This window comes from Panthera pardus, unplaced genomic scaffold (assembly GCF_024362965.1).
Source record: "Panthera pardus isolate Hobbes unplaced genomic scaffold, ASM2436296v1 HiC_scaffold_2, whole genome shotgun sequence".
NCBI lineage: Eukaryota > Metazoa > Chordata > Mammalia > Carnivora > Felidae > Panthera > Panthera pardus.
Window position 1 is genome coordinate 66,872,451 of NW_026526765.1, and position 18,270 is coordinate 66,890,720.

Below are 18,270 nucleotides of genomic sequence, written 5' to 3' on the forward strand. Positions count from 1 at the left end.
AATGAGAATATTAAATGTTTTCAAAGGTACCTTTTTAACTTCCAAAGCACATTCCATTAATGCTTTCACACTTCCAACTTCGCGCAATGTCTTTTTACTATTTACATCTGCTCGCCAAGACAAATTCCTCAAAACACTTGCAATAACCTGCAAATGAAATCAATTTTAGAATAATTTGAATATAAAATAATTTATAGTTTTGTTCTCTTTTAGAGTGAGAGAGCAGGAGTGCCAGTGGGGGAGAGGGGCGGGAAGGGGGAGGGAAGAGAGGGAGAGAGGAAGAGAGAGAGGGAGAGAGGGAGAGGGAGAGAGGGGGAGAGGGGGAGAGGGAGAGAGGGAGAGAGGGGGAGAGGGGGAGAGGGGGAGAGAGGGAGAGAGAGAGAGAGAGAGAGAATGAATCTTAAGCAGGCTCCATGCTCAGCTCAGAGCCCAACCTGGGGCTTGATCCATGACCCTCGAATCATGACCTGAGCTGAAATCAAGAGCCGGGATGTTCAACTGACTGAGCCACCCAGGTGCCTCTATAGTTGTTTTGTTTTTAATGCTTTTTTTTTGTTTGTTTTTAAAGTTTTTATTTATTTATTTATTTTTATTTTATTTTATTTTTTTCAATATATGAAGTTTATTGTCAAATTGGTTTCATACAACACCCAGTGCTCATCCCAGAAGGTGTCCTCCTCAATACCCATCACCCACCCTCCCCTCCCTCCCACCCCCCATCAACCCTCAGTTTTTTTTTTTGTTTTTTTTGTTTTTTTTAAAAATTTTTTAACGTTTATTTATTTTTGAGACAGAGAGAGACACAGCATGAACGGGGGAGGGGCAGAGAGAGAGGGAGACACAGAATCGGAAGCAGGCTCCAGGATCTGAGCCATCAGCCCAGAGCCCGACGCGGGGCTCGAACTCACGGACCGTGAGATCGTGACCCGGGCTGAAGTCGGACGCTTAACCGACTGAGCCACCCAGGCGCCCCTGTTCTCAGTTTTTAAGAGTCTCTTATGCTTTGGCTCTCTTCCACTCTAACCTCTTTTTTTTGTTTTTAAAGTTTTTAAAAATATTTATTTTTGAGAGAGAGACAGAATGCAAGTGGGGGAGGGGCAGAGAGAAAGGGAAGACACAGAATCTGAAGTAGGCTCCAGGCTCTGAGCTGTCAGCACAGGGTCCAATGCGGGGCTTGAACCCACGAACTGCAAGATCATGACCTGAGCCGAAGTCGGATGCTTAACCACTTGAGCCACCTAGGCGCTCCTTAATGCTACTGTTAAGAGTAGAAATCTACTAATAAAGAAATTCCTCCTAAATGCTAATATGGTGCCAAAAGGAATTCCTACAATATAATTATTTTCCTTTATTCTGGTATTAATGTAACCATAATTGAAACATAAGACACTAAATATTGAGCCAAAGCTTAAATTAATCTAAATCATGATATTGACCCACAAATACCCCCAAAAAACATTTGTGATTCTAACTAGTACCTGCTGTAAGTCTTCACTTTCAGATTTTAGTTGGGCCACAAGTGCTCTCATGCAGCCTTTCATAGAGCAGAGTGTAGCCTGTAAAATTAGAAATGGAACAGAGGGTCAGTAACAAGGCAAAATGAAGCTGTGCTTTATTTTTGTCTAATAAACTTCAAATCCAGTTTTAACGGTCTCATTTTAATCATCCTAATATTTTATCCATAAAAGATGTAAAACCAGATTACATAAGTCTTTTGCTATCAGTTCTTTTCTTAGTATACTGGAGAAATAAAATGAATAAATGATAAGAAATAATAAGCAAAGGGTTTTAAAGTAAAGTCTCTTATTTGGACGGAACCAATATATGTGTATACTTGCATACGTCATCGGGATTTTCAGATTTTTGCTCTCATTCCTAGGAACAGTATTTTAAATGCAATTATATAAATCCACTACTGTGTTCCATGTTTTGCCTTTGTTTAGGTGTAAGACAACGTAATGAGTAAGAATATGCAGTGGTGTGTGAAGTTCAGGTTTTTTATTAGTGAATGTCTAATGAGGAAAGGAAAAAAAAAATTAGTGAAAGGTAGTTTGTATGAAACTAACTCATACCAGAGAGATCTTAAGAAACAGATCTTCTAAAACATACCTTGTTGGCTACATCTCCAAAAGTCAAGTTTGTCAAAGCCATTCCAGCATATCGTCTTAATGTAATACTGTAGTGGTCATTAGTTAGCCCATACATTTCACAGTCCACCTGCAATAATTCTGCAATGGCCTGTAGTCCCCCTAATTTCAAAAGGGCAAGAGGAAAAAGACAATAATCTAAAATAAAACAAGTAATACCAAATTTAAAAACTAATTACTAGGAAAAAATCTCAAAGAATGAGAATATATGGTTTAAGTATGTCTTTAGAACTACAAGCTACAAAAACCGTTATAAAGAACTTTTGTGAAATGCACTCATAAAGTACAAATGATAATTACTCCATTTTCTGCCAGTTTTCTCCACCCTTCAAACCCTTGCATTAGTGAAGTGAGCAATTATACTCTATTTACTACACACACACTGTATCTTCTCATTGATGAAGAAGGCTACTTTCTAACACTAGATCTTCCCGCATGAAGGCAGAAAAAGGTAACTTATTTTTATTATTAGAACTTTACATTCTTCAATGTTATACACTATGGCCTAATTAATGTTTTTGGTTTGCCAAAGAATTATCCTTAGGAACCCTGAGATTTCTAAATAAAACGGCATGAAGCAAAGCTTTTTTTTTTTTTTTTTTATGAAAAAGAATTATCTGTTCAACTTATTACTAAGTTCTATAAAACTACATATATATTTTAAAAAAATACATATATATTTATATATTTAAAAAATTTTCTGACTTTTCTTTGATACTCTCAAGTGTCAAATACCAACTACACTAGAATTGAGTATTTTTTTCTCTGTGATTCCCACCACTGGGTATGCTCGACCCACAATGGTCAACACTAGGAAGGCAAGGAGAAAAATGAAGGAAAAGGAAAGGGAAAGACATAAAGGAAGGGGTAGTAACAAAACAGAACAAAATAAAAAAGGTAAAGCAAAATGGTGAGCAGGTGAATAAAAATAAAAATGCATATGGAGGCTATTCAAAATATTATTCATCATCAATGTTAATCATCATGGGACTAGGGATGTTGTTTTGTCACAGAGAAGTGGCTTAGAAAAAAGGAGGATGGATATAAACAGGCAATTCTTGGAAATTCTAAGTCTTAACAGTCAGGTTATTAATCTGAAAGAGGACTTGTACATTTAGTATTTTTGTAAATGATTTAGAAGGGTCAGTATGTAGAGGAATCTGCAAGTTTGTAAAAGTTCTAACTGGGGTCAAGAATTCCAAGCCAGGGGAATTAACTGTAGGAAGGCTGGTGCAAATCTTTATGACTAGCAGTAATGACAGATGAGTTTGAACATAGATAAGTGAAAATTAATTTGGTTAAGGAAAATCCAAACCATATTTAGGAAGGTTTTCCTCCAACCACCCATGATGATGGAAAAATACATAGCCAGTGAACAAAATACAGTCACTATCTTTATGGAGCTTATAGATTAGAGGAAAGGCAGACACTGAACAATTAATTAAGGTAAAATGGACTGTGAAGAAGCACAGGTCAAGGTAATAGGTGGATTTAACCTAGATTGGGAGGATCAAGAAAAAGGCTGAGGAAATAAAGTTTAAGACTTAAAGGATGAATGAGTATCTAAAATGGGTGGGACAGGAATAATACAAAAGCATTTTAGGCAGATGAAACAGTAAGTGCAAGAACCCCTGAACCTTAAATTAGCAACAAGGAGAAGGTCACAAGATGAGGCTATAAAAATGGGTGGAGACATCATGCAAGACTTTATATGTCACACCAAGGATTTCAGACAGGAGAAGGAGTAATTAAATGTGTGCTCTAAATAGACTCCTATGGTTGCAAGGTGCATAATGGATTACAATTGGACGTGTGGAGACAAATAAGACAAAGAACTGCAGAACAGAAGAGACGACAGTGGCTTGAACTGGAGATGAAAAGGAGAGCAGTGATGAGACAGATTTAAGAAGCAGAATGAAAGTACTCAGTTACTAAATGTAGGGGATAAGGAGGAGACAGTCATGGATGTCTCCCGAGGTTGTCTCCTGAGCAACTGGGTTGATTGGCATGCCATTTTCTGGGAAAAAGAACCCTGGAAGGGACAGAGATTTGGGGACGAAGGAGATAACAAATTCAGTTGGGGCAGTTGAGTTAAAAATGTGTGAAAAACCATCTAAATGAAGATGTCAGATGAACGATTTGATAATGTGTCTGAAACTCAGATTAAGACGTAAATCTGAAAAACACTGTAAATGAAGCCATGGACTGGAAGATACTGCCTAGGGAGAGACGAAGAAAACCTACAACAGAACTCTGAGGAATTTCTACCATTTAATACTTGAGTAAAGTATTAAGGAGCTTACTACTAGAAGGAGCCAGTAGAAGAAGTGAGAGTTCTGACTCATGAATGGAAATGGGAGTGACTGATGACTTGAAGACTGTGGCCCTATATACTGATAAGATCACCAAGATGTCGAGCATTATAGAGCAGGCTATCAATACCAAAACAAAACATACTATGCTTTGTGACTATATGAAATCCTGCCTGCTATATCAGTATCTGTGACACTTTCTTAAGAAAGTGAAATGATCTAATAAAGAAGGTCTCAAGAAGGCACTAAATGAACAAAGAGTTTTTTTGAACGGAAAAATTAAAAAACTCAGGACTGGGTTCTGAAAACAATGATTAAAGAAAGATATTGTCAATATCAGCAACACCATGAAGAAAAAGGAACATTCAATAAATTTTAGGATATCAGATAAAAGAGAGAATCTTTTATGATTTCAGGCAAATGAAAAAAAATTTCTGTAAATTTTAAGGCAATGAATATATATGTGAAAACTATAAATGGATTCACAAAAATATGATGTGAATTTATGACTGATAGAATAAAAAATAGATGCCCTAAGAAAACTTAGGCTTTTTCAAGGTAATGCAAAGATGATAAGCATAATTTTTTTCACATTCTGCTCAGTGTCTGTGTTTTAAAAAAGGGGTCCAGATGGACCAAATATAATCCAATGTGGTACCTCATAACCTTAAAGCTAATAGAGGACCAATGGTTTCAAAAGAAACCATTCAACAGAATCCTTAATTTAGACTTATATTAAAAAAAGATAATAGAAAGATGATTCTTAGTTTTAAAAGGTGTATTTTTTCCTTTTACTTGGGTTTTCGATATCACCATTAGCATAAAACGTCTCATTCTAAAATAAACATTAGGGACTCAACATAAATATTCTATATATTGGTGTTTCACAAAATTTCCTTATCATAAGAATCACCTGGGTCACTTATTAAATGATTCCTAGGTACCCCCTCTGGAGATACTGCTTTACTAAGCCTGCTACAGGGCCAGGGAATCTATATGGTTTGACAAATACCTCTGGTGATTATTATGATCTAGTTTTGGAAATACTAATACAAATAAGCCATGAGTTCCTTGAAAGTCAGAACCATATCTTCATCATTTTTACCTCCAGGGCCTGGCATGGTTTCTAGGACAGAGTGGGCATTTAATCAATGTATATATCACTGATACTACAGTCTACAACCTGTGATACTAATTGATGCAAACCTAAATGACCTGGGTAAGTTGTAGAATCTTCTATGTACAAATGACAGTCCCAGCAGACTGGGCTTTGGAATGTCCCTTCATCTATTTGGGACTTCTTTCCTCCTTATCCCTCACTATCAGATACCTTGTGCTTAATTACTCCATCTCCGCACAATCCACAAACCTTGATCTTTCTTTTGCTTCATACAAATTTAGAGGCTAGGAATGAGAAGAAGGTAACCCCCTGTGGCTCTGTGCCAACAGTCACACCCCCAGAGGCCCCATCCTGCTCCTCACCTGCAAGCCCCTGCCCTAGCTCCTGTGATGAAATGCCCCGGGTAGCCTTCCTACCTGAAGAAGGAAGAGGAACAAATACTGAGTCTAGGTTTTACTTTGAAATTCAGATGATCAATGTGTCAGTCCTAATCTACAGTTCATTGGAACACAGGGACATTTACAGGAAAACCTTTGTAGTAGCTTAAAATTGGACTAGTTTTCTTGTTTATTCATGATTTTTATCCCCTTCCCATAATTACTAGCATTAAAAAAACACTCAAATGTAAAATTTTCACAAATGCTGAGATTGTAGTAAGGAGGGGCAAACTCATAAGACCACACTCAGTTCCATGGGAGGCTGGGGGGTGGGGGAAGGAAAGAGAATCAGATGGGCCAACTGCAAGGGCCTGTGGGAAGAAAAGCACGGCTGGAGGACAGGCCTGAGCTCACAAAGTACACAGCCCCCCAAAGTGATGACTCTGAAGGAGACAACACTCATTTTTGGCCATTTAGGTTCTCTGTGTTTAAGAGTCTCATGACTTTGTGACTTTTAAGATAAATGATGAATGACAATGATGAGGGTGGTAGGAATACAAAGTGGGGGCTGGAGTGTAATGTAAAATAAACAGCATGAAAAGCAAGGGCACAGCTACACTAAGATGGGAACTCAGTGTACGGTTCTTGCTTGTGGCACGACTAGAGATCCAGTTCACATGAGATGGCTCAGCATGATGCAATTATAAATACCACATGTGCAAAATGAACCTAGAAATCAAAGAAAAACCGTTACATGAAAAATGGGGTGCACAAAAATGCAGGTTATAAAAGGTTTAGAGTGTGTGATAACACATACACAAAAGAGTAATCCTTCCAAAACTAGTGGAATATTTCTAACTTAAATTAGACCATAATGCTTTTCTTCATTAACCAGTTTCAGAGATATTATGCTGCTTACCATGAAAATCCAGCAAAGTGCTGATAACCACGAAGATAAATGAGAATTTTAATAATAATTTCTTCTGGTGTCCATGAGAAGTGACTGAGTTCAAGAACAATCGCCTAGCTCCACATTTCAAAATAATTTAAATTACCCTCCTCATCAACTATCACATAGGGTCTACTGTGGCAACAGGGGCAAGGAGTAGCCCAGTTAGTAGTTCTGCTAACTGCTGTCTAAGATTTTGAAAAGTCAAGTTAGTTTAAACAAGGTAGCAGTGCCTATCATTAAAAACCTTTTTTTTTTCCTCCGGAAACCAGAGTATAATCATTTCCTACAAGGAGGAAGCAGGTGGTAATAGAAACACGTGGCATTATACTCCAACGATGATGAAAAATGTTGGTTTCTTCTACGGCATTAAGAAACATTTTTGTCTTACCAAGTTCATTCATTGCATGTCTATGTTCTTCATCAAATGAAAGTTTCATTAGAACACACACAGCAGGACAGATCTGATGTTCAACAGGAGCTGGCACTGAAAAATAAAATTGATACAAAACATAATGCTTTGTTTTCTCAAAAGCAATAATGTTTATTATACTTAATAAAAAAAAACAAGGCTAATATCCCTAATGCATAGTAGTTTAGTAGATCAACAAATATTTGCTGAATAGATGAATAAATACGACAAACATGGAAAAGAAAATATGAGTAAAGGGTTTTTCTTGGTTCCAGAAAAATATTTACCACTTACCTGCCTTTAACCAAATCTGTTAGTATAAATCCCTTGCAGGTTTATGCTATAACTCAAATAATAATTTAAAATTATGTTGAATATATAAAAGAATAAAAACACTTTGGTATAAAGTTGTTTTGTTATAATTTCTATTTAAACTATTGTCATGAGTGTGGGTTAAAAACACTTAGCTGTGTACAAATGTAATAAAGAAATCCAGTATAGGGCACCTGGGTGGCTCAGTTGGTTAAGTGGCTGGCTCTTGGTTTTGGCCCAGGTCATGAACCCACAGTTCTTGAGTTTGAGCCCTCCATCAGGCTCTGCACTGACAGTGTGGAGCCTGCTTGGGATTCTTTCTCTCTCTCTCTCTCTCCCTCCTTCCTTTCTCTTTCAAAATAAGTAAGTAAAAACTTTAAAAAAAAAAAAAGAAGAAATACAGTATGAACCTAGTAGAGAAAGCTTACTATATAGATAGAGAGTAAACAAAAATCTAAAGAGACGTCCAAGAAAATATACCTTCACATTTAATACCATGTACAAAGTTTCAAAACTCATTATGTGAAATCAAAATTTTAAAAGTCTATTTTTCAGAAGTAATAATATTTAATTTAACCATTTTGAGAACAATTCTTAAGATCACAAAATACAAGTTGTTACATGATTGTAGATACCCAGAGAAAACAATTCCATAAAGACAATATTCTCTCAGTAAAGTATCTTACCAGTTTTCCTCATCCCTAGGACAAACAGATATAAAGGACCATTTCTGCTATTTTCTCATTCTTGAAAATTTGTAAATTTAAAATACATTCACCTTTATACGTAAGCTAAAAAAACCCTGCTAAATCTTCCTAGATGGTGTTCTCACCATCACCCCTTGTCCCTAAATCAACAGGTTACTACAACAGTCCCCACCCTGTGTGCCTCTGTGTGTGTGTGTGTGTGTGTGTGTGTGTGTGTGTGTGTGTGTGTTTTCTTACCAGGTGAAAAGAAGATCTTACCTTATATACTTACTGCTTTTGGTTCTTGCTACAGGAATGAAGTAACTTATGTCCCCAAGGGTCCCAACTCCCATGTTCCCTGCTGATGGAGAGGGGTTGGTTGCCCAGGGTTTCTCCCTCAGCAAAGAGCTGGGTGGCTGATCACTCCCAGTAAGTGGGGCCCATGGCCTGAAGTAGGATGGTACAGTGGGAAGAGCACTGGGTTGAGAGTCAGAAGATCTGGCCTCTGTTCCTGACTCTACCACTTAGTAGCTATGAGGCTTCAGGCAAGTCTTTCAGCCACTCCGAGCCTCAGTTTCTTTATCTGTAAAATGGAGATAATACTTTCCCTTCCTACTTCACAAGGTTGTTGTGAGGGCCAAATAACATAACAGATATAACATATCTCTGCATCCACTGAACAGAATGTTATGCAAATGTAAAGATTATGGTGTGGTCACTAACTGCTGAAGAAACTTGTATAAAGTCACTTTCTTGAGCTTAATCTATAAAAGGAAAGGGATGGAAAAACTAATTGCTCAAGTTCTTTCTAAATATACTATGATGCTATGACTATATATCTCTTGATTCCCTGTACTTTTTTGGTTGCCCTTTGCTCAATTTTTTCTAGAAAAATACAGACTTAAGCTTTAAACTATGTTAGCAGTGTAGATGGCTACTATGAACTTCCCATTCCTATATCCCACTCATATTCCACTCATAAAGACAACATACTAACTTAAAAAGTTTTCATTTACAAAACTTTACATTTGCTTTGTAACATGCACTACAGGGAACATACTTGGATTTTTGTCCTGGTCCATGCCTTGTTCATGGGCTTCCTGCCACTCCCAACAGGTTTCACAGTAAGCTCGTATCTGTTCCAAAAGATGAAGGACTCGGATTTCACGCCTGCCTCTCTTGTCATCAGGCTGTGAGTGAATGATGTTGTGAAGTGCTGCACTGGCCCTGGCCCGAGCCTCTTTACTGCCCCGGGAATTTCCCAACAACACAGAGTCTTTGTCATTGCCATGTAAAAGCTGGATGAGGAGAGGAAGACATCCAGACTGTCGCATGGATATACAGCTGTCTTGGGAGCTAGACATAGCTAGCAAAGTTCGCGACATATCATCCTTATCATGAGTACCAAGCATTGATAACAATGAATACACCATTTCCACCTGTGGGCCAAATGAGTTTAGAAACAAAATTATGACTTTAATATCCAAATGCTAACACCAATGAAGTGATGAATGGGATATTTATTGTAACTCATTAAAAAGAAAAACAAAACTCAAAACCCCCTTTCCAGGATGAAGTAATGAGCATTATTTCAAAATCTATATAATCATCACCAATTTGTTTATATGAATAAACAGAAGCAGTGGTGACATACAGTGTTGAAAGAGAGAGTAGCTTCTTACATACTTAAACTGCCCTTCTTCTGGAATAGCTGGTAATAACCCATTGATTATAATGAATGACAATCAAATGATTTCACACACACACACACACACACACACACAATGAGGAATGTGGTTTATTTAAATGTACAATTTAAAATTTTACTGTACTTCTTTTAATTTATAACTATAGTCAATAAATAGAAAACTTTTCAACATTTACTACATACTAGTTTTCAACAATCACTAACCTTTACCAGATTATAATATTGTTAAAAGTATATAATTTCTCCCTTATACATATAAAAATATTCTGCCATAAAAGGAAGAATGCCATGATCATATAGGGAGTACAAGGCCAGGATTCTTTTTTTTTTTTTTTTTTAAGTTTATTTATTTTGAAAAAGAGAGTGAGGGTGTGTGAGAGTAGGGGGAGAGGCACATAGAGGGAGAGAGAAAGAGAGAGGGAGAGAGAAAGAGAGAGAGATAGAGAGAGAGAAGGAGAAAGAGGGAGAGAGAGGGAGAATCTTAAGCAGGCTCCATGCTCAGGGCAGAGATTGACTCGGGGCTTGATCTCACGAATCATGAGTTCATGACCTGAGCCGAAATCAAAAGCTGGACGCTCAACCAACTAAGCCACCTAGGTGCTCCAAGGCCAGGTTTCTTTCTTTCTTTTTTTTTTTTTTATGTTTGTTTATTTTTGAGAGAGGGAGAGACAGAGTCCGAGCGGGGGAGGGGCAGACAAAGAGGGAGACAGAATCCGAAGCAGGTTGCAGGCTCTGAGCTGTCAGCACAGAGCCGGATGCAGGGCTTGAACTCACGAACCGCGAGATCATGATCTGAGCCAAAGTTGGGACACTTAACCAACTGAGCCACCCAGGCGCCCCTTTCAAGGCCAGATGTCTTAACCATTTTTTTTTTAAAGCAACCAGTAAACATCAATAACTCTCTGACAACAAATTCTAAGGGTTTGCTCAGAAGCAGATTAGACTGGAAACAGTAGCCAGTTATCTTGCACCATGGTTAGCCTCATTTCAATGTGAGAGCTATTACATAAAAATCGAGGCTATTATATAAAGAATGTATCATCTCTATAAATCAGTGGTTCTTAATCAGGGGTGATTTTGGCCCTCTTAGGACATGCTTTGCTTTGGAGACATTTTTTGGTGTCACAACTGCAAAAGAAAGTGTTATGGGCATTTAAAAGATAAAAGACCAGAGATACTGCTTAACATCTTATAATAAAGAATTATCCAGTCAACAATGCTGAGGCTAAGAAACTCTAAATACATAAACACACACTACTTTTTAGATATTAAAGTTTTAGGAAGGGAGAACCGTGGAAAACTGGGCTTTCAAATTTTGGCCCCACTACTTAGGAATGAGCTGTGTGACACTACCAAGTTATTTGATTTCTGAGACCAGTTTTCTCAATTGCAAAATGGAGATATTAACCTAATGAGATTTCCTCTGTGAAGATTAAATGAAATAATACCTGTATAGGACAGTAGCTGGCATTAAAAAATGTAGTAAGGTCTTAATATGATCATTCACCAGTTACTTCAACAGGAAATGGTATTCTAGCTGCCGATTTTCATGCAGTAGTACTGCTGAATATTAGATTTTCTTTATAGTAAGAATTACATGTTGATGTTGGACAGATCTGGGGATGAATTCCAATTTAAATATGCAATAGCTGCCTGAACTTTTTTTGCTTCAGTTTTCTTATTTAAAAAAGTGTTTTTGAGATTAATGAAAATGTACACATAACTTCTAACACAGTTACTGGCATACCAGAGGTCTCAATTAGCAGCTGTGAGTTATTAAAAGTATTAAATCTCATATTAACAATTATCTCTGATTACTCTAAATTCATTTCTTAAATCAGCATTATTTCAGTAACACTTTTCCTAAGAGCCATTATATTGTCAAAGTAAAGAAAGATTATACATAGAGTATTCTGTGAAAACAGTTAATGAATTAGTGAGATTTAACTAAAAATATACTGTTTAGTTAAATTAGAATTTCATCTTTGTCAATATAATATTAAAGACTCTGGCCAACTTATAGAAATGACAACAATACAATAATTATTTTCTTTTTAAAACATACCATTCTAAAGTCCTAAAATACTTGCTAATATCTGAGAGACTCTAAAAAAACTAGCTTACCAACACTGGGTAACATTCCATTTTGATAATTTTTCTATTCACTGAATATTTATTAAACACCCTTATGTGCAGGTTCTGTGCTAGACGCTGCAAAAGACTAAGGAAAAAAGTCCCTATTTCCAAGAGAACTTCATGCAGGGGGATGTAGGTGGCTCAGTCTGCGTCTGACTCTTGATTTCAGCTCAGATCATAATCTCATGGTTCATGAGATGGAGCCCCTTGTTGGGCTCTGTGGACGGCATGGAGCCAGCTTGGGATTCTCTCTCTCCCTTCCCCTGCTTGCACATGCTTTCTTTCTTTCTCTCTCAAAACAAACAAATAAACATTAAAAAAAAAAAGAAAAAAAAAAAAAAGAAAGAGAGTACTTCATGCAAACTTCAGTGACCCCGAGGAGGTAGACAGACCACAAGGGGAGGTGAGAGGAACTTGGGAATCAGAAAATGTTCTGTAAAGAAGTAAAGCCCAAGAAGAGCTCTAAAGGCTGCCTCGGATTCTGACAGCCATTTTGTGGTGGTGTAGAAAGTGGATGTGTGTGCCATCATAGGCAAGTCATGGAGGCAGAAAAGTTACAGGTAGTGCGTGGGAAGCAGCAAGGAAGCCAGTGTGGCTGGAGCTTAGAGTACTTGCAGAGAAGTGCACGATAAAGCTGAAAAAGAATAAAAAACTAGCTAATTTGGCAGTTTTTATAATCCTTTTTCCTTTGTGCCCTCTTGTATAAAAAGATGTTTCTTTAAGAAGAGATGGAACCAGAATTGTCCTCTGAATTTAAAAGATGAGTGAAGAATGTTTTAGAGCAAAGTACTCATAGTATTAGTGACCAGAGTTTGTAATCTTCTGTTACCTTGGTTCCCAGATGACTTGTCAGCCTTCGAGGAGCAGAGTGTGTGCTACCAGAACTCAAAACACTGGCTGTTTCATGATCCATTCGCGCAGCTGAACCCTAGAAATTAAGCAAATTATGAATAGAATGATCTAGATTATAAACAAATAGAGCTAACTTCATGTTAAGGTGCACCAAATGAACTGTCTTTAAGGTAAAGAGCTAAATACGCAATTAAAAGTGTGGACATTTTAACACTCAAGATGAGTATTTTTACCTGTGAACTTAAGTAGGTTTTAAGGCAAAAATGAAGAAAAGGAGATGTGCTGCAAAAGAAGTTAAACTACTGTGTGGAAGTAACCAAACACTGAAGCAATTCTAAGAGTGGTATTTTTCCACAGATCAAAACAGATGAAACCACATTTGGTCAAATAAACATTTATTGATAGAAAGCTTTATTGATTGATGAAATGCTCTAAATTACCACACAAAACTAACTAGGAATTTGGTTCAGTCTAACTTCTCCAGGAGCTCACAGTATAGAGAGGACTGCTTAAAACCTCATTGGAGAAAGAGATGAAAAAATAAATAACTGCACTGTGATGTTACAAGCACCACAGCAGAAAAATGCATAAAATACTTAGGGAAAACAGGAAGAAACAACTACTTGCTAAGGAACTACTAAAGGCTGCATAAAGTAACATTTAAGGTAGGCCTAGAATCTTGGAGTAGGGAGACATATAGAACAGTCTGTGTAAAGGTAATAAATATGAGAGCATGGAGTATTTGTTTAATGTGGACAGAGCACAAGGTGTATGGTGGGAGATAAAGATTGGGTTAAATTATTAAGTGTTTCATGAGTCATTTTAAACATGTTGCTTTCAAACCATGGGCGTTGTGGAGCCACTAGACTTTAGGCAGGAGGATGGCACAACCAGAATTATACCTTTAAAAGAGTATGAAAAGACAGGATGCAGAGCTCAAAGATGGCAAATCAGGAAGAGGGTATTTTCAACAGCTGAGCAGTGAGCAGGACACAAAGTAAGGAAGTGAGAATACTCTATATTAAAAATTTTTTTTTAAAAAAATAATTAGAGTGCGCATAAGAGAGAGAGAGAGAGAGAGAGAGAGAGAGAGAGAGAGAGAGAATATCTTAAGCAGGCTCCATGCTCAGCATAGAACCTGATACAGGTTCTCAATTGACTGAGTGCCCTGGGGATATGCATGTGTAGGGGACAGAATCAATTGGTTTGCTAACTGACTGGATGTGAGTAAAGAGACACTGGGAGCCAAGGACAACGTGGAGGCACTGAGCTTGGATAAATGCATGGATAATGCTGGTATTAAAAAATACATAAAACTCAGGAAGAGATAACAGATTTCAGTGTGGGAAGTGAGATCACCATTCAATATACTGACCCCCAGGAAAAATGGACATGTGAAAACCAGGATGCAACTCTGGACATATTTATCTGGGGCTGCAGATAAATATGTGGGACCTATTAAAATAGAGGACATAGCTAACACAATTCATTACTGATTAAAAATAATGATTATAAGAATAACATCCACCTACATAGCAATATTGGCAGGTATTCTGTTGTAGTTCTTAACCTTTCAAAAGGAAAAGCTAGAATGTAAACTTTTTGAAGGCAGAAACAAATTGTATGTGGTAGTAATCAAAGAGTACATAAGAAGAAGTTTCTCTTTACAGAAGTATTCCAGCTAATTTTGCACCCCTAATGAATTAATGGAGCTGGGCATAAGGTATCAGTTACTGATAATATCACAAAAAGAGAGACAACCAGACATTATGTGCTTCCTGACTAAAGATGAGAAGACCATAATGCCACTCTGAAAAAGACTTGCAAAAATAAAACAAAACTGGGGCGCCTGGGTGGCTGAGTCGGTTGAGCGTCCGACTTCAGCTCAGGTCACGATCTCACAGACCGTGAGTTCGAGCCCCGCGTCGGGCTCTGGGCTGATGGCTCAGAGCCTGGAGCCTGCTTCCAGTTCTGTGTCTCCCTCTCTCTCTGCCCCTCCCCCGTTCATGCTCTGTCTCTCTCTGTCTCAAAAATAAACGTTAAAAAAACAAAAAAAAAACAAAAAAAAAACCAAAACAACTGAAAATCCAAGGCGAATTCTATCTCTAGATCCAAATACCAATTTATTGGAAATACAGAAGATAGAAATGTCAAACTACATACCATGGAGATGTTATCAGTAAAATCCAGACTTTGGAAAACTGTATAAAACAAATAGCTTTGGTTCTTTAACAAATAAACATCCAGAAAACAAGAGACAAAAAAGGAAACTATAGATTAAAAGACTTTGCAGACTATAACCAAACCCAATCACGAACCTTACCTGAAAAGAGTCAAATAAATTGTGAAAAATTATGACATTATGAAACAACTGCAAATTTGAATACTGACTGGATAATCCGATATATTACTATTAGTTCCTTTGGGAATATAATAATGGCAATATAGTTATATATTTTGAATTTTTTTTTTTTAAGTAAGCTCTATGCCCAATGTGAGAGCTTGAACTTGAGACCCTGAGATCAAGAGTTACATGCTCTACTGGCTGAGCCAGCCAAGTGCCCAAATAGTTGTATATTTTTAAAAAGTGTTCTTATCTTTTGGAAATACAGAGTGAAATATTTATGGAAGAAAGGATGATGCTGGATCGTCTTCAAAAATAAAATGGGAGGGCAAGGTAGATAGGGTACATGTGGGTTATTCTATTATTCTATCTGCCTCTGTATATGTTTGAAGTTTTGCATAGTAAAAAGTTTTAAAATGCTTATTAGCAGCAAAGTGTTCTCCTATCATTTCATTTCTTTCTCGGTCTTGGCTGATCTTCATCACTACTTACTGGCTCTCACTAGAGATCTGGTTCTAAACTTTAAATAGAAAAGCTAAGAACAAATTCATAAATGAATTACACATACAGTTATATACTAAGCAAGCAGGGATCTGACCTGTATAATTTACTTCTAACTTCGTCTTTCCATTTAACTTCCAGGGGAGATTAATCACAGATCAAGAAACACTATTTCTAGAAGGGATGCCAGATCTTCCTTCCAATTAACATATATTTACTGTTATCTACTATTTACCAGGGACTGTTAGGATATGAAAATGGACAAAACTAGATAAAATCTTTGCCCTTCTGGAGTTTAGTCTAGTGGGGAAAATCAATACTAATAAAATAATCACACAAATAAATGTAAACTGCAAATGTAGTCTTCTTCAAAGAATAAGAATGTCCTAGGATGGCCTATAACAATGGGATTTGTATGTTCAAGCCTCTTGGGAAAGTCATGCTTAAACGCGAAGACACATGGACTGATGTTAATGGAGTAAAATGGGATGAGAAGAGCACTATATGGAAGGGGCATAGATTGTGCACAGGATGCCCAGGAAAAGAAAGCCCAATAAATATGAGCTACTAACAGGCCAGTGTGGCTGAAGTGGTAAGAGCAAAGTGTGACGTAAAGCTGACAAGTTTGATAAGAGCTAGATTATACAGGTCCTAATAAAGGGTTATCTTATTCTAAGAACCAAGGAAGCCAATAAAGGGTTTTATAACGAGGTGATTAAATCTTTGTAAAGATCATTCTGGCAGAAAGGATGTGGGCCAGAAACCAGTGAGAGAGGGTGTACAATGTACTTCACACAGTGATAGGGATAAGTCCGCAAGGATAGGAGCTTTGCTGCATCATGCTACTTTGATCCTGAGAGAGTCAGATCTGATTTTCATATTCAATTATTGTCAATGGTTTTTATTTCTGGAGCAAATAATAAAACAAAAAAAGAAATCCCAAGAGGTTGTCATGTATATAGATCCTATTAAGATAGTTAAAGGAATCTTGGTTAATTGAATCACAGTCCCACAGATATAGATCACTCAGCTACATCAGGATTTGGAGTAGCTGTAGTATTGTTTTAAACAGTGACTAAAAGTAACCAAATAGATGACATTAGCAATATTAGTGCCACAGAAACACCGATTTGGTGGCAGAGTCTATGGCTAATATTGCCAAACAAATGTCTTATCATATTTACCACAGAATCTATGGCAATATCAAAATTCACCATTTGAAGAATGAATACTTGCCACCGATTCAATGTTTTTAACAGATCTCATGCTCATCACAAAAAATTCACACAATACATAAAAATGTAAATATGAAAGTAAAAACAACATAATCCCAACACTAGAGATATCATTGGTAACATTTTGAATATTCCTTCATTTTTCTATGCATGTACACACATATACATATGTACAGTATGGAAGATTACTTATTTTAAGAAAAAATATTAAAATTATTTTTCTAAATTAATAGCATGTATTAATACTCGGTAAACATTAATTTTTTTTTAATGTTTATTTATTTTTGAGACACAGAGCACGAACAGGAGAGGGGCAGACAGAGAGACACACAGAATCTGAAGCAAGCTCCAAGCTGTCAGCACAGAGCCCGATGTGGGGCTCGAACCCATGAACCATGAGATCATGACCTGAGCCAAAGTTGGATGCTTAACCAACTGTGCCATCCAGGTGCCCCAAACTCAGTAAGCATTTAAACATTTACTGTCTATCAAGTACTATGTTAGTTTGCTCGGTTACAATGGTGAGCAATGGCAATATAGTTCAGCTTAAAGGATTTTAAAAAGGAAGACAATTAAACCTATAATAAATTGTGCTAAATTCGGTGAGAACAGAAATAGTACCTGATAGAGCACTTAATCAGTTCTAGGGAGGCAGGAGCAAGGAAAATGTCCTGGAAGAGTGCCTGCCATTTAAACTGAGGGGAAGGATGAGTAGAACACATATTGGTGAACTGAAACAGAGGAGAGTTCCAGGCAGAGAGTGGAAGGACTGGACATACTCAAGGACCCGAAGAAGCTGAAGTTGAGGGAGTGTAGAGAAATGGGGGCATATAGTGATAATGTTGAAAAAGCAGGCAACAAAGAATTTGGATTTTATTCTTTGGGCAGTGGGTAGCCACTGAAAGGTTTAAATAAATAAGCAACATAAGCAGGTATTTTGGAAGGATCACTCTGATTATAATATGAAAAATATACTAGAAAAGGCAAGGCTGAAATAGAAGATCTCTATATAAACAGAGATCTAATTTATCATTTCTAACATTTGTATGGATGTTTCATGTACCACGTAGGTTCTATGAGGCCTGGGACTGTTTGTCCTCTTCAATTCGATCTCTCCAGAGTCTACTATAACATCTGGCACATAATTTTACTTAAAAAATCATAATTATTAGTTATTAA

The 18,270-nt window shown here is 37.1% G+C and overlaps 1 protein-coding gene across 11 annotated transcripts in view; it reads right to left on the reverse strand.

The window, feature by feature from the left end:
• The window catches only part of APC (APC regulator of WNT signaling pathway), a 149,618-nt gene that overhangs the window by 12,054 nt on the left and 119,294 nt on the right, over positions 1 to 18,270 (reverse strand). For 5 of the 11 annotated variants that reach the window (XM_053907145.1, XM_053907139.1, XM_053907142.1 and 2 more), the window contains 7 exons: positions 12,989 to 13,087; positions 9,376 to 9,754; positions 7,297 to 7,392; positions 5,942 to 5,995; positions 2,110 to 2,249; positions 1,479 to 1,556; positions 31 to 147 (listed from right to left, as the gene is read on the reverse strand). In XM_053907145.1, the coding sequence (XP_053763120.1) occupies positions 31 to 147; positions 1,479 to 1,556; positions 2,110 to 2,249; positions 5,942 to 5,995; positions 7,297 to 7,392; positions 9,376 to 9,754; positions 12,989 to 13,087 (963 nt within the window). The remainder of the gene's footprint in view (positions 1 to 30; positions 148 to 1,478; positions 1,557 to 2,109; positions 2,250 to 5,941; positions 5,996 to 7,296; positions 7,393 to 9,375; positions 9,755 to 12,988; positions 13,088 to 18,270) is intronic. The other 6 variants (XM_053907146.1, XM_053907147.1, XM_053907148.1 and 3 more) reach the window with 3 other exon arrangements.